The sequence below is a fragment of the Chanodichthys erythropterus genome, chromosome 10 (assembly GCF_024489055.1).
Source record: "Chanodichthys erythropterus isolate Z2021 chromosome 10, ASM2448905v1, whole genome shotgun sequence".
Classification (NCBI taxonomy): Eukaryota; Metazoa; Chordata; class Actinopteri; order Cypriniformes; family Xenocyprididae; genus Chanodichthys; species Chanodichthys erythropterus.
The window spans coordinates 11102501-11129935 of NC_090230.1; the positions used below are offsets into that span (position 1 = coordinate 11102501).

Here is a 27435-nt window from a genome sequence, read left to right on the forward strand (position 1 = left end):
AAAACATCTGACTGTACATGAATCATTACATATCAGATCAGGCATTAGAATTGACACAGTTACTTACATGTTGTTGCATTACTGTCAAGCCCATATCGTAAAAGTCTGTTTGCAAAGCCTGTGCAGAAATGTGATTGATTTACCAAAGTCCACAAAATCCACAGTGAAATCCCAAATACAAATAAATAAATCTCAACTGAGACATTCACATTGTTGAAAATAAATAGCCATATTCTTAGCATTAGGATCCTTTAATGTTATTTTAAGGTAATGTTATTTTTGTCCTGTATCTTCTCTCCTCCTCATCTCACTAACACGCCAGTGGGACGGGGCTACTGTTGCATGCGGCGATGTTTCAGCTATCTAAGTCATGGATAAGCACATTCCAGGATCAGTCGTTCGCTGGGCCTGGTGTCAATGAAAGCTTTTATTGGACTAACCAGAAAGTTTTCAGTTCTGAAACTTACAGGATATTCTTATAGTACGAAAAAAGCTCCTCTTATATATCAAAAGCTCAAGGAAACATACATACATGCATATACAGACTTCGGGCTCTAACGAGAGTTATGTAACACCGCTGAGGCATGCGTGTTGCCTTGGAAACATCTCCTGTATATACTATGTGCGTCAAGCCATCAGGCCCTGTCTGCGATCCATCACCTTCCTCTGGCTAACAATGACAGATTTCCCCCTGTGGAGATGCAGAATTGGCATTGCTGTCTCTCAGTCTTTCTCTAAAGGCTTGAAGGCTGATCATGTGGTATTGAACCCTTCTGGCACTGTTCACTCTTGCTGTCTTTCTAACGTCTCTCTCTTCGAGCCAATACTCTCTCAGTAACACTCCTTCACCTCTGACCCACAAATTGATTTTCCTCAGAGACATGAATAAAAAGCCTTGAAGGACTCAGCATCTTATGCGTTTGTGGAGTCTTGACTAAGTAAAACCTTTAATTCTTTTTAAAATTCTCTCATAGATTCAGGTTGAATTACAATGCCCATTCTCTTAATTCATAAACCAGACATGTCTCTCTTAAATGATACTTTAGTATACCTGACACTGTTTACTATGGAAACTTATTTCTACCATTAATTAAAAAAATAAAGGTAATTGCGACTTTAAATCTCACAATTCTGACTTTTTTTCTGCCGTGTCTAGTTTATATCTTAAAATTGCAAGTTATAAACTCTGAACTGCGAGAAAGTTGAAGACTTGTGCGCTATATTTCAAGTCTTCGAATGTCATATGATAGTTTTGATTGAAAAATGTAAAATTTAAGACATTTTTTTTCACAGCATTTGGCAAGAGAGTATTTTTTTGAGTCAGATCTTTTAAATTAATCAATTTATTTAATTCACAAAATTATTCTGATTAGCTCATAAATCTGACTGATCTAGATCTTGAGTTCAAATCACTGACACAATCCATACGCAGCAGTTAACAGCTCACTGGAATACATTATTAAAATCAAAAGTTGTATTTGTTAATAAATGCACTGTGAACTAATGGTTACTAAATGTTACTTATCGTGAAAAGTGTTGCATTACATTTAGATCTATGGCATTATATTCAGATTGTGGCATGAAAGGTTGCAGAGATGAACAGCCGATCACAGCCATATTGCTGAGCTCATGAAAGCAGCGATCTCATCATTGCAACTCAATTTATGCACACTAACGAATGCTTTCATCGTAACTAACAGTGCAATAAGATTTGTTGAATAAAATGTCTTTTAAACATGGAAAAACAATGAATGGCAGTATTTTTATTAGCTAACATTAAAAAAATTAATAAATACTGTAACAAATGTATTGCTCATTGTTACTTCATGTTAGTTAATACATTAACTAATGTTAACAAATGAGAACTTATTTTGTTTAAATAATCATATTTAATCATATTTAATCATATTTAATCAGCATATTTGTCCAATGTGTAAACAATACATTAAAATACTGCTAGTTGTGTTACAAGCAATATTAATTTAAAATATATGATATTGAAACAAATTGGATTTATTGATGATAAATAGGTGTAGTTATTGTGTATTTAAATCAAAATAGACTTGGCTATTGGACCCACAGTCGTTTATTGCAACTGCATGGAAACGAGCAACTAAGTCATTCTTTAAAATTTCTTTTTTGTGATCCACAGAAGAAAGCAAGTCATGTTTTACAACATGAGGATAAGTAAATAATGACAAATTTTTCATTTGCGAGTAAAGTATAGCTATAAAACTTCAAACATTTCAAGAACAAAAGTTGTGCAATGTAGGTGTAAAAGAAACCCGAGGCTTTGTTGCAAACACAGGAAGAGGGAAGCATGGTGCACGCACAACAGTTCTGACAGTTGTATAAATGAAATGCGAGAAAGATTAGGTGTGATTCCTCTGTCTGCGAAAGTTCACGCTGACTGAGGGTGAGCTGTTATCAATAAAAAGATTTGAGCGTTGTTAACAGCACTGGTGGAAACTATAGAGGTCTGAGTAAAAATCAGCCAGTCAAGCAAATGTCTGGTCTTGAACAGGCTTTGATTTGGAGAAGCAGCAATCTGTCAGATTTAAACTGTCCTGTCAACAAAAGCTGGTCTTGGGAGCTGTTGGAGCAACACACAGTTAAAGCTGACAGATGAAATCTACAAAAACATGTCCAGGTCAGATTTCACACAGAAATATAAATAAATAAATAAAAAATAAATTATATTGTGCATACAGAAATTTCTTAGCCTACTTTTAGGAGCACTGAATTGACATTATTTTCATGACAATTAAGCATATTCTTGCCAAATTCCCATTATTATAATGTGTCTTATGTATTCTCAATGATGATTAAACTCTTAAATACGTTATATACATTTTATTAGAAAATAATGCAAGTTTATTTTAAAAATTATATATATATATATATATTCAGAAATGACATTCAAAATGCTATATAATATTACACTGCCAGCAACACAAATGTATATCAAATATAAAAGCAGTACAATCCTAAAAGTAAACTTTAAAAAAATACATTTAAAAAAATAATAATTTATTTTCGTAAAAAAAATTGTTTTACAGTATCATTTCAGTCTTTCTACTTAAAAATTTCACATTTAGTTCAATGAGTTACTTGCCAGTTATTTGTAATTATTTGTGAAATTTATTACCAATTTCTGAGTGAAAATATTTTCTACCAAAACATAAAATCAGTAAAAAATAATATAATATAATATAATATAATATAATATAATATAATATAATATAATATATTATATTATATTATATTATATTATATTAATTATATTATATTATATTATATTATATTATATTATATTATATATTATATTATATTATATATTATATTATATTATATTATATTATATTATATTATATTATATTATATTATATTATATTATATTATAATGTTTAAGCAAAAGCAAAATATAATTTCTTGTATCTCATTTACTATCATTTAAATTATTTTGGGATAAAACGTCACCAGGACATGTTTCTATGATTCACCCTGACAAGTCAGTTCTCTATTTAAACGCAACTTAAAACGAAAGTAAAATCATTACAAATCAGCTAATATAATAAATTATAAAAAAGACAGTTCAACTAAAAGAACTACCACCCATTCCTTCGCATCTATCAGCTCTCAAACAAGATAGAGAGAAGCTGTTTATCAGCCGAACGCCAACATACATGTCTGCAATATATCAGCATAAATCCACGACAAAGCATAAAGCTTAGTGTCTAGGGTCAGGTCTAACAATCCACGGCCTCGTTTGACAAATATATCAATTCCTCTAAGGCAAGCTATCGTTCAGCACGACAGCTGTAAACTGACAGCTCTGCAGGTTAATGGCATACTGATTAAATGAGACGTGTGTTAATGTTGACAAGGTTAGGGCCTGATAAATCACATGAGGTATGAATTTCAATGCCGGCTACTGGGCTGCTGCTTTATCAGAGTAATTGGCTGTACCCTGTACGGATAATTTATTTACATTTCACCACAGTTAATTGGCCGTGATGCTTCTACAAATATGAGCTGCATTGCAAATAAAATAAATGTGTTACGAAAGTACTATGGACAGTATCAGGCTGGATGTTTAAATAGAAGGGATCTAGAAAAATATCCAAAAGTTGACAAACAACCGTATTCATTCAACCAACATCCAATTCATTTAAAATACATCAACCTCACAAACATGATAAAAAACTAAAAAGTCAAAGATGTCTGAAAATCATTAATTTGCAGTAGTAACTAGTTTTCTAAACAACATTTAAGTTACATCAAACATTGTCAGCAGACAAAAGAACTAAAAAACCGATTAGTTTCAAGAAGCACAACTGATAAAGACATATGCAACTAAATCACACATCAATGCAATTAGACACAATTACTTACTCTCAGCAATGACGCGTTGACCTGTCCAGTCGTCATTGATAACTTGTATATTCCCATAATGAACATCACTGAAGAAAATCCGATTTGTTCCATGCGTTTTCTGCCGATGATCAAATGCCAAAGCTATAATGTTCTTAAAATAAGTCGGGTTCTCATACGCCCTGATGGGGGAGTTGAGATTATTCTCATCCGAGAGATGAATACTCCTCAAGATGGTCCTCTCGGAGTAGAGCAGGTAACCCTCGTACCTGTTGCACCTGAGTCCATCCTGAGCAAGATATCCATGGGCACAAGCACAGGTTTTTCGGTTATTCCCCAAGTAAAAACAAAGTTGCTGGCATCCTCCGTTCGCTCTGCTGCAAGCGTTCGTACCTGGGTAAGTCGGAAAATCAGAGATCAGGCTCCCTACGAAGTGTCTAAATCAATGATATCGCCTAACAATAGCTTCAAACTGCTTCAGCATGCAAACAAAATTCAAAGGTAATATGAGACACGTTCAAATAATAGTTTACTCAAAAATTTCAAGAAAGCCGCGCAGGTTTAGTACAGCATTAGGATTTTATGTTTGGTGAACTGTTATTACTGTCATTAAACACCCCTAAAGCAGCTAATCTTCAGGTTTGCTAGAAAATTCCAGGTAGGGGTGTTGGAAAAGGTTGGAGCTAGGTGGCCTTCCTGGAGCGGGATTGAAATGGACACCCTGCTTTGTCTAGGATACACTTATGAATGTACTTGTGTGCACTGGTGCAATGGTCAAAGAACAGGAAAATTAAGTGAAACCTCAACCTTTCTCCCGATCCTGGTTAAAGACCTTCACATCTTTCAGACTGACGCCCAAGCCGCTCCTGATAGTCAACACGTCCACGGCATCTTTCTTGGAAGCACGGCGGATGGATCCATTGGCGTAGGCTCTACCGTCACAGAGGCACAAGACCACAAGTATGACACTTGCTAATCAATGGCCCTCGACTAATTAAAACCAAAGATCTGATTAAAATACAGTACACAGCTGGTCTAACAGAAGGTGAGGTAACCCATCCTTGGAATGACATTGAACTGCGGGAGATTTTAAAATAATCAAATGTGTCTTCTTGCACTAGCTTTGTGACCTTGCAGGGAAAGTGGGACAATATCTGCTTTCTTGGGCCATTTGTAGAGACTGTAACATTCATGGAAAAATAAATTACCTGTCAGACCAGAAGAGGTAAGCCCCAAAGACTGCTATGGAAAACATATCCACCCCAGTCGATGAGAACACAATCTCCCTCTGCTCACCCCGCTCAAGGTTGATTCTTTCAATCTTGTTGTTGCGGGCGTCACACCAGTATAATTTATTTTCCTACAGCACAGTTGGAAGACAAACTTCATGCATCTATTGTATTAAAAATGAAGGGTTACATGTTCTCAGTGCCCTAAAACTGCTAGTTAAGCCATGAAATCAACATGGACTGTAGCCTGCAAGCCAAGTAGGGGAAGCAGACCTGGTAGTCTATGGAGACGCCATTGGGCCTTGCTAGTCCAGTGCTGACAAGCACGGATTGCTCCGAACCATCGAGACGTGACCTGGAGATGGTAGGACTCTGGCCCCACTCTGTCCAGAAGAGAAACCTGCATGAATTAAAAGGAAAATAAGATTAAGTAGTCTTCTTGAGGAATTTTGACCTTTTCACAGCTTGAACTCCAAGATCTATCTCTAGTTACAATGAAAACAAGGATAATGCTGTGATCAATTCCTTCTGAGAAGTTCAGAAATCCTAATTAGGAAGGGGTTTTTATAGTTTCCTATCATTCGCAGCCCATTTTTAGGTGAAATCAGATAGTACATGGTCATTTTTTTGTGCAACTTTGTACTTTATCTAATCATAAAATGTGCATATTTGTATTTACTTGGGAAGACACACAGTGCAAAATTAGCACTAAAAAGGCATGGGCTGGGTTTTTATGGCTGAGCTTATTACATATGCATTTGTAGGAGTTTCCCTTCAGACGCAAAAATTTATGGGAGGAGAGTATTTAAATGAAACACACAATGTGATTTACTAATCTTTGTGCTCGTCAATTGTCTGGTATTTGCGCCATTGTTTAATGCCCAAAAAAACATGTTTTAACTCATTTTGCGACATGGCTGCATGGCACAGAGAGCACGTGGCAGAAGGAAGCAATTATTTTCCACTCATATTAATTTCTTTGGAATGTCAGTGGAAAACGTGGATATATATATATATATATATATATATATATATATATATATATATATATATATATATATATATATATATATATATATATATATTATATAGGCCAACATGGCTTGGCAAATGATATTAGGCCTATATGTGTACGTGTTTGTCCGATTACTTGTAACAAGTTGCGCCTGTGTCGACCCACACCTGATGAGAGCATCAGCTCTGCCTATTTGTGTCCCAACACTAATTTGCGCTGCTCTTATTATATTGCGTTAGTCATTATGTAAATGATTCTGACTGCGTCTGTGTTCTTTAATCTTTAATCCATCTACTGCTGACACGCAAAACTTGCCACTCCCATCGGCACATTTGTGGAATTGCTCTCTCACACTAATTTGCCCCGTTTAGTAAATCTGGCCCATAATGTAGAGCATGACTTGATTTATCTTTCAGGGACTGAGTAGATCATTATCCCCCAGTTTCACAGACAAGGCTTAAGCTAGTCCTAAACTAAAATGCATGTTTGAGCTGTTTTAAATGAAAGTAACTTGTACTGACAGATCTTAAAATATGTCAGTGCCATTGTTTTGTCTAGTGAACATTTATAAAAAATACTTAAATGCCCTAATTGAACTAAGGCCTAATCCTGGCTTAGTCTAAGCCCTGTCTGTGAAACCGGGCCTAAAAGTTGTCTCCATATGACAGACTTCGAAGGGTAGAAGTTGAAAATTGAGTCCTTGGTGACATCAGAAAAAAGAAAAGTCTTTACAGGTGAAGCTAATTATTTTGATGACAGATTATAAGGACAAATGTCTTTGGAATAACATGCACCAATGAATATTTCACAAGAATTTGGAAATAAAGTCACTTCCGATTCCATATTGATTTTAAAACTGCAAGTTTTAAATCTGAGTCTAATTATTTCTACAAACAATTCTATTTCTACCAAATTTCACTTACCAATTTTTGAGCATGTTAGACAGAATATTACCCCAAAATAGATTAAGCCACATGATATTAGGGATCTGAATAAGCTTAATGTTTATACACCAAGTTACAAGAGTACAAAGCTGTATTTAATGAGATACCTCTTTACAAACAGAAGGTCAAGATTATGATGGCCCTCTCATTTTAGAATAGATGCAAAGGAAATTATAAGGCCTTTAAGGAGGACGTACATCTGCAGTTAACAAGCTTTGAGGTGTTAATTGCACAAGCTAACTGTTCTCTAGACGATCATAGGTCATTTGTTTAAATGCTGTTAACACACTTGGGTGAAATTGAAGCTTGGCAGTAGAGGAAAATAAACCACAGTGAAATACATACCCTTTCACCGGGTGTACCGCAATTGCTCTGGGTTGATCAAGTCCATCAGATATCACCACAGCACGGTACATACCGTTCAATCGAGCAACCTCGATGAGATTTAAGCCATGGTCCGTCCAGTAAATATTACCTTTGGATGCAAAGCAACAAAGACCCTGAACCAATAGAGAAACAATAAGCCTGACAACATCAAGGCTATTTGGAAAAGCATAGAAATGCTAAAAGAAGAGAAATGGACGCACCTGCAATCCAGTCCACTGCAAGTCCTTCAACGCGTGCAAGACCGCTTGTGACGATGTCCTCTCTCCAGGTCTGATCTCGACTGGATCTAGAGATTTTGTTGGAGCCCATGTCTGTCCAGTACAATGTGTCATTTCCTAAAAGCCCATAATTCAAACGTTTTACTAACATAGACTATTTAGCCTCCTGCTATTAAGTTACATGACTACCTTATAGTGGGGGGCTGTTTATTTAGAAATGCACAATATATTGTTTCCATATCGGTTACTGACAGATATTAAGTTTATCTGAATCGGTTGATACTGTATACTTAATTTTGCATGCTAATTTTGACATTCAGATTACCTTCCCTGTCATCTCACTAATGTTGTCCATTCAAAAAGTAGCTGTGCAAGGGCGTAGTTATTTCAGTTAACATTAATTTAGTAAGTAACTAAAATGTGTTTTTTTATTACTTTAGATTTAGGTCACTATAATAAACAATATATTCTAAACAAAAAATGCAAGCAACACCTATTTCTTAAAATAAAATGCTTTCATAAGAATGAAATGGATTTATATGTTTCATTTTTTTTGCCTTTTATGTCACAGCAGTTTAGGACTGTGCACATTCTTGAAGTGATAGCCAATTTGGAATAAACAAGGCACCAAAAATGTTGTTTTTGAAGACCCACATATACATGCCAAGCTTTATCTACAAAAACAGGTCTGGCTATTACTGGTTGAATGTCTTTGCCTTTTTGATCTAATTCAAAACCATCTCTTCTCCAAAACAACAGAGGCGAAAAAAAAAAAAAAGTCCAAAGTACTCGTGACCGTCCTGGCTTCCATGGCCGGTTCCCTTCGAAATGCTTTCATGAAAATTGCTTTGACTTGGCCGCACAGCATTATCTGGAGCTTTGTGCATCATCAGCTCCTCACCCACTCGAAAATTTACATTATACTGTATCCCTTTTGACAAAAACTCCAATGGAAGCTCATTCGCATGGTTATGAGACATCGCCTCATCTGTCCAGCTAATCTGTTTCGATTATCTTCCATCTGTCATAACAGCCTGTTGCCACCCTTCACCTCATCTCAAAAAGGAAAAAAAATATATAGACATGCAATACAATGCCAATATTTGCTCTATCATGCAAATGGAGAGCTGCGAAATGTCTGTCGCTGATGCAAAGAGTGGCATTTCTGTTTCAGTGCGCAGACAGCTGTCCAATTACTGCACTAGATAAATCTGTCCGAATTACTGGCAGATTCCCTGCAAATGAATGTTTTTCCCCATGTCAAGGGGTGATATATCGTTGTACACATGATATGGCAACGCCTAATTGCTTGAAAAGAAAAATAACAGCTCATTTTAGAAGAATCAAACAATTATACATAATTGTAGCCAGTAGTACCTGAGTTTTCATTATTTAAAACATTTTTTAAACTGTTTTAATGAGGAAAACAATATAAAGTACATCTGTATATATATATATATATATATATATATATATATATATATATATATATATATATATATATATATATATATATATATATATATATATATATATATACAGCTTGAACATTTCATTCATTAATACAGTTTATTCACTATAGTTTAATTTTTTTTATATAAAATATGACAAGATCTCAGAGTTAAACTGTCAGAAAAAAAATATTTATCTTAATTATGTCAGATAACACTTCATTTTTATCCGTTTTACTGGTAGTTCCCTGTATGATGAATTTTTGGGTATAATATATCAGAGTTTACTTTATTTTGCTATCAAAAATATCAAAAATGTCAGATTTTTTTTTTTTTTTGACTATATATATATATAAATAAACAGAATTTATATTTAAATTGTATTATATTAAATTGTAGTACAGGTGTATAGAATGAGTAAGTTCAAAAGTTAAGTTGAAAAATGTTTATTAGTAAAACTTTTGTTTATTTTAAAAACTTTTTAAAAAATTGCATTTCGTTTAATTTTTTTTTTAATAACTAATTTAACTGAAATAAAGCTGAAATAAAAATAAAATCAGATGAAAAACAAAAAATGAAAACTAATTCAAAATATTTATATATTATAGTATTTATTCATAATACTAAAACAACTCTGACACTGTATGTATATATATATATATATATATATATATAATATCAGTATTAAAATACTTTTTTCTTAGTGATTTAATAATTCATCCATTAATTAATAATATAAAATAATAAATATAATAATTAATCATTTTAATTAATGATAATTTAATTAAAATTATTTTTTTTCTCGTCTTAGATATTTTTTTTTTCTTTTAGAATCAAAGACAACAGATAAAAGTGCACTTACCGGCATGATAGTCCAGACCCACAGCGAACAGAGTGCCAGTTAGCGGCATCAAAACTTCTGAGCTATCACTGGGATCAAGAGACAGTCCTCTTATACCTTCATTAACGGAGTACATCAGGAAAGACTGAAGACCTACCAAAGAGTCAAATCAAAAAAAAAAAAAAAAAAAAAAAAAATCAAATGAACCCTGTTCTTAAAAATAATGAATACCTCTGCGATCCAAAGGTTAATTACATATGTGCACTTAGAACTAATGGTCATACCTTCACAGGTAGAGCGGTCAGGACGAAGGTTGTAGCCTGTAGTACAAGAACACGTCCGAGTGGATTCAGAGGTGGGCAGGCACAGCTGGGAACACCCGCCGTTGTTCGGTATGCAAGGATTTCGACCTACAAATACAATTACTAATTAACGCACTCATCATTCGTGAAGGCGAACAGGTTTATCTAATGCAAATCTGTCAAAACCTTCTAGCTTGTGTACTTTCTTAAACCAATTTCTGGAACATCACAAACACAAAAAGAAAAGAAAAAATGGTAGCGCTTTGACTTTGTTCCTCGGACACCTTGTCAGAAACACCCCAGTTAGCTCATTTGAAGTGGCGTAATGAGACGGGCCTCCGTTCCCATGAGGTCCGTGTCAGAGAGATAAATGAGGGAGCTAATTGGTATGAGGAGATTTGAGAAGGAAGCAAAAAGATTTACCTTAAAGAGCCTCTAATTGCCAGTTTTTTTAATCCTAATAGAGCGCTGAGAGGATCAAGCACTCCTCCGCTAATAGACCTGTCAGTGATATGAATGTCCCTCACCATAATTCATAAAGAGCGAAGAGCTTTGACAATGTATGGCTGTAGAAACATAACTGCTGTCCAAGTCGTTGTCAACCTCACCTTGTAGAAATTACAAGGATGTTTTTGTTTTTTTTTAATTGCCATTAATGAAAATAAAAGTCAGAGCACACATGGTCGTGACAAGTTTGGAAATATCATGGGATTTTTTTTGTTTGCTTGTTTGTTTTTTAAGGCCTGGAAAAGTCATGCATTTATAAATTTACAATCAAATTGTTTTTTTTTTAAATAGTAAATTTTTTTAAAAAGTAAATAATAATAATAATAAAAATAAAATAGAGGGGTTGGAAATATTACCAAAATCTTATATCACAATATAGTTATTTTTGATATTACTAAATTTTAAAATATCACAAAACACTAAGTACGAAAAATGTTCAACATAAAAGAACAAAGAAACTAATTACAAACATATAGGAAAACAAACTACAATAGAACAAAGACAAATAAAACAGACCTACCTGAAAAACTTCAAACACTAGAAATAAGAAATAAATTGTGAAAACTAATCTAATGTATAACTTAACTGCATAGTCTTCACTGTGTAAATTAAATATACATTTATTCTTATTAAAGTTACAAAAGTGATTCAGTCAAGATCAGTGAGAGATTTTCTCTCTTTTGTTGTTTGATTAACATTAATGTCACAGACGACAGCAGGTATATTAGACTGCAGTCACTTTAAGACCGAATGCACGGATCCAATATACTGATTCAGTTAAGATTTAAATGACTGTGTTTACGAGGATACTTGCAAAGACGGTCATTTTGACACATAAGTATGTGTATTTAAATGTTCAAGCCCAATTGTGGGTGACAAAAAGAAAATTATTTTAGAGCATGTGAGAGACGCATGCACATCTTCATGTGCATGCGTCTCTCAGAACAGCAGAGAGCACAAAATAATTTTTCAGACAGCATGCACATATAGCAAAATGAGTTCTATTGCGCTTCACTTGTTTTAAAACCACAATGCTTAAAAACATATGCAAATAATACGTTTTGTGACGGCCCAGCACAGTAATGTCATGTGAGCATAACTGCGATAGAGGCAATAATCCAAAATCTCAACCAACTGACAAATTTCTACCGGTTAATCGTGACCACTGGTATATTGCTCACCCCTATTTATCCGTACATAAAATTCTAGAAACATGTCTAAAAAAATCAATGAAGGGAATTCCGTGACTAAAAGGAGTGGGAACCTTTAATATTGCTGGTTTTCTTTTTGCTTTAAAAGAAAAACAGATTTGATCTTAATCACTCTTGTGAATTTTGAGTTTTATTTGAGACAAAACATTCAGAGATATGTTTCTTTTTACCTTTCTGACCGTCTTTGTCATACACTTTGATGTGAACCACGCCTGTGGTCTTATTCCGAAGAACCGTCAGGTTTTTTCCGTCCCTCTTGTTAATAATCCCCAGCTGAGCAAGAACATCGTCCGCCCACCATAACTTCCCACCTGGAGAGAAAAATATGTTTTTGAACACTTGGAAAATCACTAAAATCTCTAGTTAACAAGAAACATGCACATTGACTTTTTTCTTTCTTTTTTTTTTTAACAACATTTCAGGTTAAAATTTATGTGAAAATAAAAGAAATGTCACCATTTTGTTTTTCAAAAATATTTCTGAATAAGCATTTTGCCTGCCCTAATTTAATTACAATGTCATGTGGGTAATTTTCTTCAATTTTAAAATACTTAAGATTAACATAACATTGGCTCAACCAATAGCATGAATTTGGGGCGGGACTATCTGTTTGTCAAACCAATGGAAGACAAAAGGAAAACCTTTTTGAAAAACAAAAAATAATTTCTTATTCAATATTTTAATTTTAAAATAATAGAATACAATTATATTTTATTGTATTATACAGTATTTATTAGTAAATATTATTATTATTATTTAATTATTAAATATTATTATGTATCATTTAAATATTCATAAATAATTAATAGATTTCAAATAAATGTATTAAAATAAATATTATTTAAATAAATATTCAATTCATAATAAATGTTTTTGACCTCTCAGTTAATAAGGAGTCATAAAAACATTAATTTTAATTATAAAAGAAATAGAAAATGCTGTTTAAATAATTGGTTATGATCGCATGGAAAAGTAGTACATCTTGGCATTTATTATATAAAACATACTTGTCCTCTCTGAAACTGAACTAGGATGAAATTGAACTACTTTACTGATGTGTCCTCATCCATGCTGTATTTCTTTGCTGCGGACTAAGCCCTATAGCGTGTCATCTCAGCCTTTAAGAAATGGTCAACACAGAGAAAAACATCCAAGACTCAGTGCTCACACACCCTCTGTGATTACACATCATAAAAAGGAATGGAAGTATGCTGCAGTCTCCTAACATCGCTTTCCCCAGTGACCCGCACTGCTCACAACGAGCTACACACTTCTTTGCCCGTATTACTTGCGAGTCGTGTCTTAAATTGAAGGAGGAGATGTCCCTTGGTGCCAAACCATACCACCATACCTCTGTTCTACCCACCCTCTCAGCACTTATGAATCCCATAGGTGCGAGCAGCGGCATCTTAGTCTCCTGGCAGCCCTGAATGGATTACATACAGACGCCAAAGGCAAGCAGGACTATTCTTAGCGCTCGGTCTGAGCGGAAGCTATCAGCCATTGGCAGACATAAACCCAGGGAAAATGAATTACGGAGAACAGTGTATACTTCACGTAGGGCACAGTGGAAGATCGTTTAGATGCTCCATGACGGTGAAAGTTCCTCAATGGAGGATTTTATTTAATTTGATGCAAATGAAACAAGGCTGGAAATGTGTCAACCTGTAGAGATTATATATATATATATATATATATATATATATATATATATATAAAATTACAATCAAGTGCAAATTAGCACAACATCATTAAAGGGTTAGTTCACCCAAAAATGAAAATTCTGTCATTAAGTACTCACCCTAATGCCGTTCTACACCCGTAAGACCTTCGTTCATCTTCAGAACACAAATTAAGATATTTTTGATGAAATCCGTTGACTCAGTGAGGCCTTCATTGCCAGTAATGTCACTGTCACCTCTCGAGATCCATAAAGGTACTAAAAACATATTTATGAGTACATGTGAGTACAGTGGTTCAACCTATAATATTTATAACCAATATTATAAAGCGATGAGAATACTTTTTGTGCGCCAAAAAAAAAAAAAACATCTAGTGATGGCCGATTTGAAAACACTCTTGAGCTTTACGAATCTTTTGTTTCAAATCAGTGATTTTGGATTGCGTATCAAACTGCCAATCTGTTGAAATCATGTGACTTTGGCTCTCCGAACTATTGATTCAAAACAAAAGATTCGTAAAGCTCCGAAGCAGTGTTTTGAAATCGGCCATCACTAGATATTGTTGAAAAGTCATTATTTTTTTTATTTTATTTGGTGCACAAAAAGTATTCTCATCGCTTTATTATATTAAGGTTGAACCATTGAACTCACATGAACTGTTTTAAATATGTTTTTCGTACCGTTATGGATCTTGAGAGGTGACAGTGACATTGCTGGCAATAAAAGCCTCACTGAGCCATCAGATTTCATCAAAAAATATCTTAATTTGTGTTTCAAAGAGATGAACAAAGGTCTTACGGGTGTAGAATGATATGAGGGTGAGTAATAAATGACATTATTTTCATTTTTGGGAAAACTAACCCTTTAAATAGGCTGCACTTTTTTTAAAGCTCTGAAAACCGTTTGGTCAAGAATATGGTACCATTATACCGAAAACATCATGAAAATGAACTAAAACAGTTAAATATAAGTGTGCACTTATTTTTAAGAAAATTCAGAAAATTACAGAAGACAATTGAATTTATGTGTATTTATGTGTATTTTTTGTGTATTTTTTGTTGAATGAAAGATTCCAATTCTCACTGTTATGGCATTCAGACATCAAAATGGTTCAAATTAAGTTCTAGTTTCAATAAGTACATTTTACATTAAAAATAGACCTTTGAATGGGGTGCACATTTTCACAGCACTGCACAGGCAGGGGTTTATTTAACCTTTTTTTTTTAACTTTCCAGCAAAAATAGCTATATTGTGATTTGTATAGAGTTATAATGACATCAAATCTAGTGTAATGGAGGCTTAAGTCTTTTTGTCCACTGAGACGTTCGTCATACATAAAAGTTGTTGAATAAACTGTACTTCTATCCCTCATAGCCTAATCTGAACTAAATGTACAAATGAGCTAAAAACATTAAATAAGGGTGCACTGAATTTCACTTAATATAAGACCACTGAATTCTGTACATATTTGTGTTGAATAAAAGATTCCGAAGTCCAATTTTCATTGTTAATTGTTAAGTTATAAGGTGTTCAGCCATCAATATAGTTCAAATAAAGTTCTAGATTCAATAAGTCCACATACAGAAAGAAACAAATGGGGGTGCACTTACTTTTTCACAACACTGTAATGGCATTATTATAAGGGCTAATTTCATTAATCTTCCTGCAAAAAAAATAGCTATATTGTGATTTAAATTTAATAAAATCATGTCTTTTCATCCACCGAATCTGTACGACTTTGATCATATATAAAAGTAAAGTCAGTTTTATCCCTCATTTTCATTCATCACATTAAATATTTCTCAGATAAGGTCCAGAAGTTCTTCAAGTGGAAGAACGAATAGACTATGCCATATAAAGACAAAGATGACAAAGAAATTAAAATAGAAGAGAAGTCATTAATAATTCATTATCTCTATACTTGTTTTATTACTCCCAGGACGGTTAGCAAAAAACGGGGTTAATTAGACATTAATATTAAACAAACGAGTGTAATAATCAAATGGCCATGAGACGAGAACCCAGAATGTATCGAAAAAGGCTCAGTTGTTTCATCTGACAGAACAGAAAGGAAAAAGAAAGGTGGAAATAAAGTGAGAGACTGAGAAATAATGTGTCTTTAAATGACAGCCAGTGCGTTTCTGTCACCAGTTTCTCTGGTGTATGATTTCACAACAATTTTTTTTTTGTTTCCATCTTGTTTGATTCAATAACTTTTATGTGCCTTCTAATATAAGGCTCTACATAACTACGCTGTTATATAGTATGGCTCGTATATAGCCATCATATCTTCAGCCATCACTCTATTACCCATAGCTGCTGATTGCTGGGATAGTGTTCAGCGTGATTGTATTAGCAGTTGCCGACATCAGTATCTGATTGTGAGAGGCTTTGAGAAGATGATACAGTAGAAGCGAGAACAGGTTGTTCTTCAGGGTTTAATCAAATTGTTTGGAATTGCATTTTATGAAAGTTAGCGGTGGACTTGGCTAGGTAGATGATTTATCTGTTACACAGTCCTCAAGATTCAAGATCTTTTACCTTAGGTTCATTGTACAAAATATTACACAGCCTCTCCTACTGAGAAATAGGCGTGGGTGGAATAAGCTAAATTAAATGAGTTATAATTTATATGGCTTTAAAATTAAATGTCACAATATAGTTGTTTCAGTATAATATGTTAGTTGTTGGAAATGTAATAAAAAATTATTAATATATTATACAACCATGTTGTGATGCCTGTGGTTGGATACTGCAGTGAATCATATACTGTACTCACAAAAATACTAGCATACACAAATGTATAATTGTATGCAAACAATATGTCATATTATATTACATTTCAAGGTACATTTCAAGCCATTGTTTAAAAAAAAAAACTCATAATCAAAAATTTTTTATTAATGCACCAATTTATTATTAATAATAAATATTTTCTTAATTTAAATTAATTGCTAGTAAATTTCATAATCGATTAAAAAAAAACAGCAAGTTACACATTGAATTTAACATGAAATTTTGAGTTAGAAAGACTGAAGTAGTGTTTTCTATTAAAATGTACTCCAGTAAACTTTATTTTATTTACAACTTCGATTTTTTATTTATTTATTTATTTTTTACAGTGAACAAACATGTTTAAAACCTTGAAAAAGTTAAAGTCCTGGTCTTTAAATAACGTGAAACTGTCCTGTCCACTCAGCCCAGTGATGCAGTATCTACCCAAAATACAGCTGAATTTCTGTTCTCGCACAGTATATACCTATCAGGATACCACAAACCTCTATAATGATAAGTTAGGCATAATTAAAATTCTTCCAGATCTTCTCTCCCTGGGAAGTCAGGACATTTTATCTCCTGAAAGCTGAAGGTGAGATATTTCAAACAGCAGAATTGATGTCTTTAGCTGATGATCCTCTGGTTTTGAACCAGCTGTTTCACTCATAAACAGATTAACGTCGATCGACAAATGATGAAAAATGGGCACTGTGCTCCCAGAACCCTTTTCAACAGATTTACGCACCAGGTCAGAAGAAACAAAATGATGAAAACAAAAGGGGAAAACGGGCAAGTGCTTCATTGAGTTTCTTTTTGTGAGAGAAAGACAATGAAATTAAAACACTATCTGCTCTCGGCAAAAAAGACTTAATCTTACTTAATCTTATTGTGCACAATCCATCAATGCAGTTTACAGAGAGAGGGGAAAAAAAGTATTTTATGAAATTATAACAAATTTTCCATCTCTGAAATGATATTTTCAGATATCATTTACTCCCCATTTATGGTAGAATAAACCAGTAACACCTTACAGTACAGTTATATTAACATTAGTTAGCATGAAGTATCAATAATTATATATTTAAAAAAAAAAATCTTAGTTAATTTTAATTTCAAAATTGACTAATAGCTGTATTTTTATTAAAAATGTTAAAGGGGTCATGAATTGAGAAATCAGCTTTTCCTGGAGCGTTTGATATATAAGAGGTCATCATACTTTAAGAATATCCTATAAGTTTTAGAACTGAAAACTTCATTGTTATAGCCCCGCCCACTGGCGTGTTAGTGAGATGAGGAGAAGAGAAGAGCAATACAACAGGACAAAAAATAACATTCCCTTTAAAAGGATCCTTATGCTAGGAATACGGTTATTTATTTTCACCAATGTGAATGTCTCAGCTGAGCTTTATTTATTAGTATTCGGTATTTCACTGGGTATTTCAAAGGGTTTCTTTGGTAAATCAACCGCATTTCAGCGCAGGCTTTGCACTGATATGGACTTTTACGATATGGACTCGACAGTAAAGCAACAACATGTAAGTAACTGTGTCATCTGATATGTAATGATTCATGTACAGTCAGATTTGTCTATGTGTCAGTAAATCAAACCACTGACTAAATGGTCAACTTCACGTTGTTTCGCTTAGTAGGATGAAAAACAATCTGTTATTTGGACAGTGATTAAATTATATAAAGAAAGCAATCAAAGAACGCTCCCTTTGCAATCGCTGGAGCTGTCAATGAAACACAAGTTTATCAGACTGAGTTTTGGACTCACGCCAAAACTCCTGTTTGATTCAACGAATCTCGTTGCACTGTTAGTTACTATGAAAGCATTTGTTAGTGTACAGAAATTGAGTTGCAATGATGAGATCGCTGCTTTCATGAACTCAATAACATGTCTGTGATTACCCAAAGTAACACAAAGCAAAGTTAAAGCTGCTGTCCGCAGTTTTTCCTCTTTGTCGCCATCTCTGTTTGAAACATGCGATTGCAGTCATAAGCGTAACAGTTATCTGTACATACGTTGTACCTCGACACAGCTTGTCAGCGCGGATGAATCTAATGTTTGCAGTCAGTCACCACACCGGTGTGGATACTGAACTTCACAGACTCTACGTCTTGAAAGTATGACCAATATAAGAATTTTCACTGGAAAATATCATCTGAACAAGTAAGTAACATTTCTGCCATTTTTGTTTTGACCAACTGAGGAAAAAAGCATTACGCCTACAATAAATCCCGCTGCCAATGGTGATTAAATCTAACGATCGCTTAGCGATGATCACACCAAACCGTGCAAATTATTATTACTGTTATATTGTTCTCAAATTGTTAATGTTAACAACATCAGCACTGCGTGACTGTGTATTTAGTGTGTATTAGCGTTACCTGTAGATTTCAATTTCTGTATCCACTCCACAGTCTGAAGTCTTTTGCTTTTTGACCATGGGTGAATCTCCAGTTGTCACTGATGATTGTCATTTGGACCTTTCTGGATTACAATCCGCCATCAAAATGATAATTTTAATTATTTCAGCTGCTGTGAGAAAAGGCTATAAACGTGCTGCTACCGGCAGCTTCCTCACATGATTTAACTGAGCCTCTCGACGGGACTCCTTTCTGTTTACGGACGTGACGTAATGACGCACAGAGGAACTGCTGCATGCTTGAATTTCCCGCGGAAATCTGCCAGTTCGCTCTTATTATAAAACATTATTACAAGCTAACCGTCATGAATCTGAAGATAATTAGATAGTTTTGAACACTGGCTGGTTATGTACTTGTTCAAAAGTTGATTTTGGATCATTTTTAACCAAAAAAAGTTGCAGACTGCAGCTTTAAAAAAATAAAAAATAAAAAATAAAACAAAACAAAACAAAACAAATGCAAAGCAAAGCAAAAAAAAAAAAAAAAAAAAAAAAAAAACAAAGAAAAACAAAACATCTAGCTTTGTAGTCAGCAAAGTGAAAATAAAATTTTGATGCTAGTATATTAGGGCTGCCACGACTAAAGACTTTTCAAGTCAACTATTCGTCATTAATTTAAGCCATTAGTCGACTAATCGCACATTTATATCAATTTAATTACTTAAATATATACTGAGGAGAATACTAAACATAATGAGCATTTAATATAGGTGTAATATTTAGCCTATTCCGTACTTAAAACTTTGTGGCACACTCATAAAGAAAAAATAGAAAGGAGACATCTGAATCACTATTAATAGACCAGTGGTTTTGAGTCCATGTTGGCTGCAAAGATGAAGTTGACGATGCTGCCTCGCCATCTCCACAGTATAGTGAACGAGCCTATAGAGAGAAATGCACCTTTCATATGGATTACATTAGCAGAGAGTATTTCTTTTCTATTTGAATTGGTTAATTTAAAAGTAGACATCTCAAGCTTTCTATAGATATATATTATCATGTCTGTGAGGCAAGTAGCCTATACACTGAGTTTCAATTCATTTATGTGACGCACTCCAGTTCAGGGAGACCGAGACGGCAGAAAGCGCATTCTGTTTGTTTTCTGTATTTTACAAAAGCACATTTTCTTGTTATTGTGAGTTTATACAAATAAAAGTGGACCCTTTGCAGTTTCGAATGATGTATTTAAAAAAGAAAAAAAAAAAAAAGTATTTTAAGTTGTTTCTGCTGTTATCAGAAAAAATGCAAATGATTGCGCCGGCGCCTCCATGTCATGCATCCCCCCCCCCACATTAATGGTCTGTTCCTCACGGACTGTGTGACTTCAGGTTTTTATTTATTTATTTAATTACTTAATTTTTCTGCAACTTACCAACTAGTAATATTTTTGTCGACTAAGCTTCTTCTAACAATTAGTCGACTATTAGCAGCCCTAATAAACATACATTTTTGAATATATTTGACCACAGATTGACCAATAAAAGTATTCCAGGAGTATCACAAAAATATAATTTCCCAACATATCTTCACTCTCTAATCAAATCCAAAAGGATAAAATCAAGTACGTCCTACATTATTTGTGTCTGAATTGTCAGTGTCACTTAGGAATAAGCCATATTGCACATGTTAAATGAGTTGAATACCATTTTACATTTACATTTGCTCATTTAGCAGACACTTTTATACAGAGAGAATAAGGATCATCAAATCTTTATTGCCAATACTTTTTCATTCGCCCTTGGATAAAAGCACCTGTTAAATTAATTAATGCAAAAGTCATAATAAATCTTTATGATTTGTACTGAAAACCAACCGTGAGTCAGAAGGCACACATAAGATGACAGAACAAATTCATATCTGTCTTTGGCCAAGTCTCAAAACCGGCAGAGCTGCCACAATCAGCAAACACAGCTGTGAAATCAAAAGTTGTGAGTCATCAAAGTTCAAGAAAAAAAACCCATGTCAGAACACGAACAGTGTTCTGATTCAAACCCTTTGGAAACAACAATCTCCCTCAATTGATTTGTAATTGCAGCGTACTAAAACAGCTCTACAATTAAGATTTAACAAAAACCCTGGAGCCCACTTTCAGCATAAACACTATTCCTTATCACTCATACACCTCTGTTCAGAAACCATTTATACTGTCTATCACCGTACTAATTAAATAGCTCCATTATTTGCTCGGTTATAATTAACCTTACTAAATTAATGCTGGAAACAGTGAAAAACAGCCTTAACTCACCCATCACTGCTAATGCCGTGGCTTTACGTAGCTCTTTTTTTAAGTTGTCAATCACGTCCAGGCCACTCCCATCCAGGTTACACCTATTAATGGTTCCATTTCCGGAACTTATCCAGTACAGCTTGTTGGCCGAGTAGTCAATCGACAGCCCTAAAAGGCACAAAGATGATATGAAAACATGTAATGGGATCATTCATTCAAACATGAAAACAATTATTTTAAATAATATATACATATATGCTAATATGCTGTTCATTAGCATAATTATTGTTCTATTGAACTTTCTACTACTCAGAGAGTAAGTTTTCTCTAAATTAAGCAGCACAACTGTTTTCACCATTGATTATCACAGTAATAAATGTTTCTTCAGCATCAAATCATCATTTTAGAATGATTTCTGAGGGATCATGTGACACAATAGACTGGGTAATGATGCTGAAAATTCAGTTTTTCCATCAAAGGAATAAAATTCAAACAGAAAATGTTTATTTTAAATTGTAATAATACATATTTTACAATATTATTGTTTTACTGTATTTGATCAAAAACATGAAGCCTTGAGAGAGAAAATCATTCAAATATGAGACAATGTGGGTTTAGAATGATGTAAATTATAATATTCTTAATCTTAATTTTTTTGTGAACATTCCTTTAACTCGATGCTAACAACAGAGTAAATAAAATTATCCCAAACTTTATTATTTAACTTATCTTTTTTTTTTTTTTTTCCAAGAGATGTTTCTGTTAAACATGGCTGATTTAAATAACAAAGAATTGAAAACTGTTTCATCTCATGAATACCAACACGCATTGTTGCTTACAAAATGTGTCTAGTTATTTGAAATCTGAAATTACCCTACGGCAAAGCATGTTTATTTGCAGCACAGCATAAATAGTGTACAAAAAGAGTTCAAAAGGTTGTTTTCCGTTTTTATATCTTTCATTCGCAATAATCCCTCCTTCACATCATAATGATAGCTGCTGTTACTTAAGATCTGGCTCAGGCCATAATCACATGTACTGCGTGTGAGGGATATTTTTGTTTTAATTATGAGCTGAGAGGAGAACCAGGAACATCTCAGAGAGCTCTAACAATAATACCTTGGGCTACTTTAGTTCTCAGACCAAATTACAAATTAAAGACACAGCCTAGAGGAAGAGGAAGAATGAGTAAATGGTGCCCTTATTCTCACACGCAGTTACAGTATGGGCATGTGCATACAAATGGCCATGTAATTTTGCTAATGTTAAATAGATTTGTTTAAAACAAAAACAATAGCTTCATTAAATGTTTTTGCAAGTGAAAACAAAACAGCACAGAGAAAAACTAAAATCAAAGCAAAGAAAAACAGCTAGTGTTACTAACGCCTTACTCTATGGTGCTTGCAAATGAAAGAAAAAACAAACCAGAACAAAAGCACAAAGCAAAACCAAAACCAAAGCAAAGGAAGCTTAAAAAAACAACTAGTGTTGCTAATGCTTTAGTCTGTTATGTTTGCAAATGAAAAACAAGACAAAGCAAAGCAAAATAAAACAAAAAACAAAACAAAAAACAAATACTCTATGGTTTTTGCAAATGAAAGACAAGAAAAAAACACACACACACACACACACACACACACCACAATAGTTCTGTTACAAAATCAAATAAACTGCTTTGCTGCATATATACTTTAGGTGTTGGCAATTCAGAAGATGAAGACAGACAAAGGCAGAATCAAAAACAGTAACAAGGTTTAATTCCACAATCAGGCGATAAGGCATAATAGCATGTAACCACATACACAAACAACAACCGACAACAGAGAATGAACAGGGAAGAACTTAAATACACAGTGGTGATGAACTAAATGATGAGCAGCTGAGATGAATGGTTAGTGTCCATGGAAACAGATGAGTGGCGGGAAACTCAAACAAAGGAATACATGTGACTGATGGAAAAACTGAAAGTCCATGAAAACGAAACTAAGGATAAACACAACTGTATGAGTGACAAAAGGCAGCTACCTTTTAAACTAACATTAAATTAAAGTGCTCTACATGGTAGCAACTGTGCAGAAATATTGAATGAAGTGAACCGGAGAATAGATTCACATTGAATTCCAAGAGAGTTTGAGATTAGCATGTTGCTAAGCCAACAGCACACAAACAAACTGAACAAGTTTAGTGTCTTTTGGTGTTAAATGAAATTTGTCTGCCATTTTAGATCAGGGCTACAACAGTTAACTAAAACTAAAACAATCCAAAAAAAAAAAAAAACTTTCATTACTTTAAATAAAATAAAATATTTTTAAAAAGAATTTAGATTTTTTTTAATTTCAGCAAGTTGCCAAGACAACATTTCTCATTTTCATTTAGTTAAACTTGATATACTACAATAATTAAGGTCCTTTAGCAATCACACCATTGCTGCAAGGCACAAGCTGATTGGTCTCTGCTGATCCTGCAGCCAATGAAATTGCTTGCTCAAAATTTAAATAGCCTGGTTCAGTGTTTGCTGTCAGTTAGTCCTGCAGTGCGCTATCAGTGTTCCTTTGAAACCCTCTACCTCTCCCAGCTCCACCTGCCTAGATCTCACAGGATTTATTTATGTCTATGCAGCAGCAGCATATCTTACATGCTCACAGCAGCATGTCTGTGTTTCTATTAGCAGTAGCAGCAGCAATAATCAACAGCAGCAGGAGCCATAATTATTTTGCCAATACTGTCTAAGTAAGCAGCTCACTACTTTAGGTTTTGGAACATGAATTTACCAACAGGCTCTTTCTGGTTCTGGTGCAAAATCTTGATGTTACTGCCATCCATGTTGGCCATATTTATTGTGCCCCCGTCCATCCAGAACATCTTCCTGTAGACCACAACAAAACAAGATACATTCAGAAAGATGGATGAGTCTTCAAGATGAAGGATGGGACTCTTACGCTTTAAGGAACCTGACCCGTGTGAAGGTCGGGGAGGTAGAAAAGAACTTTATCTTCACAATCACCACAGAGCACAAAACAATCAAATAAAGCTGTCTCTATCTCCTTCATACATCTTGATACTGCGCATGAACCTACCTGACAGATGACTTTCAGAAATGTCGACAGGGTCGGAAACTAAAACGAGCAGACAGCTGGCAGAAAAAAAAAGTGACACTAGGGGTGCAGATCTATCTAGAGATATCGAGGAACAACATAAAACAACATGCCCACTGTACCGTGCACAAAATCCATCACTGGATTACAGAATTGCGCTATATTAAATCTCATGCAAACAATTGCGAGTAACTGGCTCCATTTTTAATTAGAATGCATGTCTGGAATCATAATATATGCTAATTAAAGAGCTGTCACTGACTAGTCCAACAAGGGCAAGATAAATTTGCATTTCTGATTGGCTGACAACCAGTTTGGCATCGTTAAAGAGTTTTCATGGCTATAACAATTTGTCAGTCTCAATCAACTCCAAGAAAATGACTCTAATAACTTTAGTTAATTGTGCACCATGAATATAAACAGAGACCTGTTCAGTAATTAGCTTTCTTACTGATGTATCTTACACACAGTTTTGAAGGTAACGAAAGGTGACAATTTTGATGGAAGTATGCAATTACTTATTAATAAAAACAGGACATCGATCTGTAGCAACACACAGGCCCATAACTTCTCCATTACTGATTTGGTTAATTGTTAGCATGGTTTTTGCTACGTTACCCTTTAGACGGATGCAGGACGAGACACTTGGGCTTGTCCATGCCATGAACGACGGTGGTTTTAAGAGATCCGTCAAGACGGGCGACATTAATGTGGGTCTCATCGTTGTCTGAGCTCATCCAGTACATGTTTCTGGACAGCCAATCAATAGCCAGGCCACGGACATTAGAGAGATCTGTAAATACAGATATCAACAATAAATAATGTGCGTTTCTCATCACGTTAAAAGTATAACAGTAAAATGTAATATATGAACACAAGTGAAAAAAAATAAAATAAAAAAAATTATATATATTAAAATATATATAAAGAATATATATATATATATATATATATATATATATATATATATATATATATATATATATATATATATATATATATATATATATATAAAAAAATATATAAAAAATATATAAAAAATATTATAAAAAAAATTATATATACAACCTTTTATATATATATATATATATATATATATATATATATATAAAGTTTAAAAGTTAAAGAAAAACAATGTAAAGAAGAAATGGGACAATAAATTGAAAATAAAATAAAATATTGTTTATAACATCTTTCACAATATATTGTAACAAAATAAAACTATATAGACACATAAAACAAAGTGTACCATTTCATTACATTGTTTTTCTTTAACTTTTGCCTCTGTTATATGTACACACATACTGATGTAAAGAAGGAATGTCCAGAAGAAATAGGAAAAAATAAAATTAATAACAAAATATAATAAGCAATGGATAATCTGCATATAATATCCGCTCCTTCCATAAAATGTTTTAACAAAAAATAAATAATATTTAAGAAATGGGACATAAATAATATAATATAATATAATATAATATAATATAATATAATATAATATAATATAATATAATATAATATAATATAATATAATATAATATAATATTCTTTCAAAAAATGTATTAAACCAAGACAGGACCTTTATTTCCTTTTTTAGTTAAAAAATCTACATTTAATAAAAGGAAGAGGAAATAAATAACATAACATAATAATTTGCATATTGATTCATGCTAATAAAACAAGCTGAATCACTGCAAACCAAATGACAACAATAAGGTAAAATAAGGTATAACTTAATAGGTTTTCTTTGCAAAGACACATTAACTTTATTAATAAAAGTAGGAAAATGAAAAGCGATATGAACTGTGTGAAAAATGTAACTGGCAAAATGGATTGCAACGTACCTCCAGATATGACTGTTTCGAGTTTGGTTCCATTAATGAACGCCCGTTTTATAGTTCGGGTCTTCACGTCAGCCCAGTAAATCCTCTCATCTATGGCATCGTAATCCACTGCCGTGACATCATCAATATCAGGTACGGTGAGGGCCATGATGACGTTGAGGTACGGGTTGTCTATGTCCACTCCTCGAATCTCAGATCTCCGAGCGTATAACAGAAATTTCTTCACGACTGTTCAGGTACAAAAATATATCATTCAATTCAAATTCATTTTCAATTTAATTCAGTTTCTCTCTCTAGTATCTCCGGGAGTGAAAAATATGACCTAAATCTGTTAACGGGACAAATGTAATAAGGGGAATTGAGTGTCCTTACAAAGGCAGCTCTATAAAGACATAAAGCTCAAAGGACTCATACTGTAAATTCTCTTTTCTTGACCTCCAGAGAGATCTCTGGGGCAGCCGTTAAAGAGAGATCTCCATTTCAGTCTGTAATGAGTTTAGGTAGGTCACGTAAGTCTCCTGATACATGCTATAATTATTCCAATATCAGACATTCTGATTTTTATCAAGTCCATTCAATTGGATCATTCATTTTTATGAAGAGACCTATACTGTAATTTGCAACTTGTGCCTCTCTAATCATCAGTGTGTGAATTCTTCTTAACCAAAATGCCCACTTGGCAATGTATTCATGTGAAAAAAAGTGGGATAAAAAAAAAAATCGGTTTGGGACCAAATATCAGTTCTGTGCGTTAGACTTTGCCATGTAAAAATACCTGTAAGACCAGTAATTTTTTTATATAAAATAAAACAACTATGTTGACGAGAAAAAGAGAAATACTTACTGCTCCAATTTTATTTCCTTTTAAATAAAAAGTTTAATTAATAATGTAATTTATAATATT

The 27435-nt window shown here is 33.6% G+C and overlaps 1 protein-coding gene across 1 annotated transcript in view; it reads right to left on the reverse strand.

The window, feature by feature from the left end:
• lrp1ba (low density lipoprotein receptor-related protein 1Ba) overlaps window positions 1–27435 on the reverse strand; it is a 297751-nt gene that overhangs the window by 128543 nt on the left and 141773 nt on the right. Inside the window, exons 29-41 of the mRNA XM_067398603.1 lie at window positions 26532–26759; window positions 25306–25480; window positions 24364–24458; window positions 21611–21760; window positions 12650–12790; window positions 10744–10869; window positions 10481–10612; window positions 8150–8284; window positions 7908–8037; window positions 5877–6003; window positions 5583–5734; window positions 5182–5306; window positions 4396–4767 (exon numbers count right to left, since the gene is read on the reverse strand). Coding sequence (XP_067254704.1) covers window positions 4396–4767; window positions 5182–5306; window positions 5583–5734; window positions 5877–6003; window positions 7908–8037; window positions 8150–8284; window positions 10481–10612; window positions 10744–10869; window positions 12650–12790; window positions 21611–21760; window positions 24364–24458; window positions 25306–25480; window positions 26532–26759 — 2088 coding nt within the window. The remainder of the gene's footprint in view (window positions 1–4395; window positions 4768–5181; window positions 5307–5582; window positions 5735–5876; window positions 6004–7907; window positions 8038–8149; window positions 8285–10480; window positions 10613–10743; window positions 10870–12649; window positions 12791–21610; window positions 21761–24363; window positions 24459–25305; window positions 25481–26531; window positions 26760–27435) is intronic.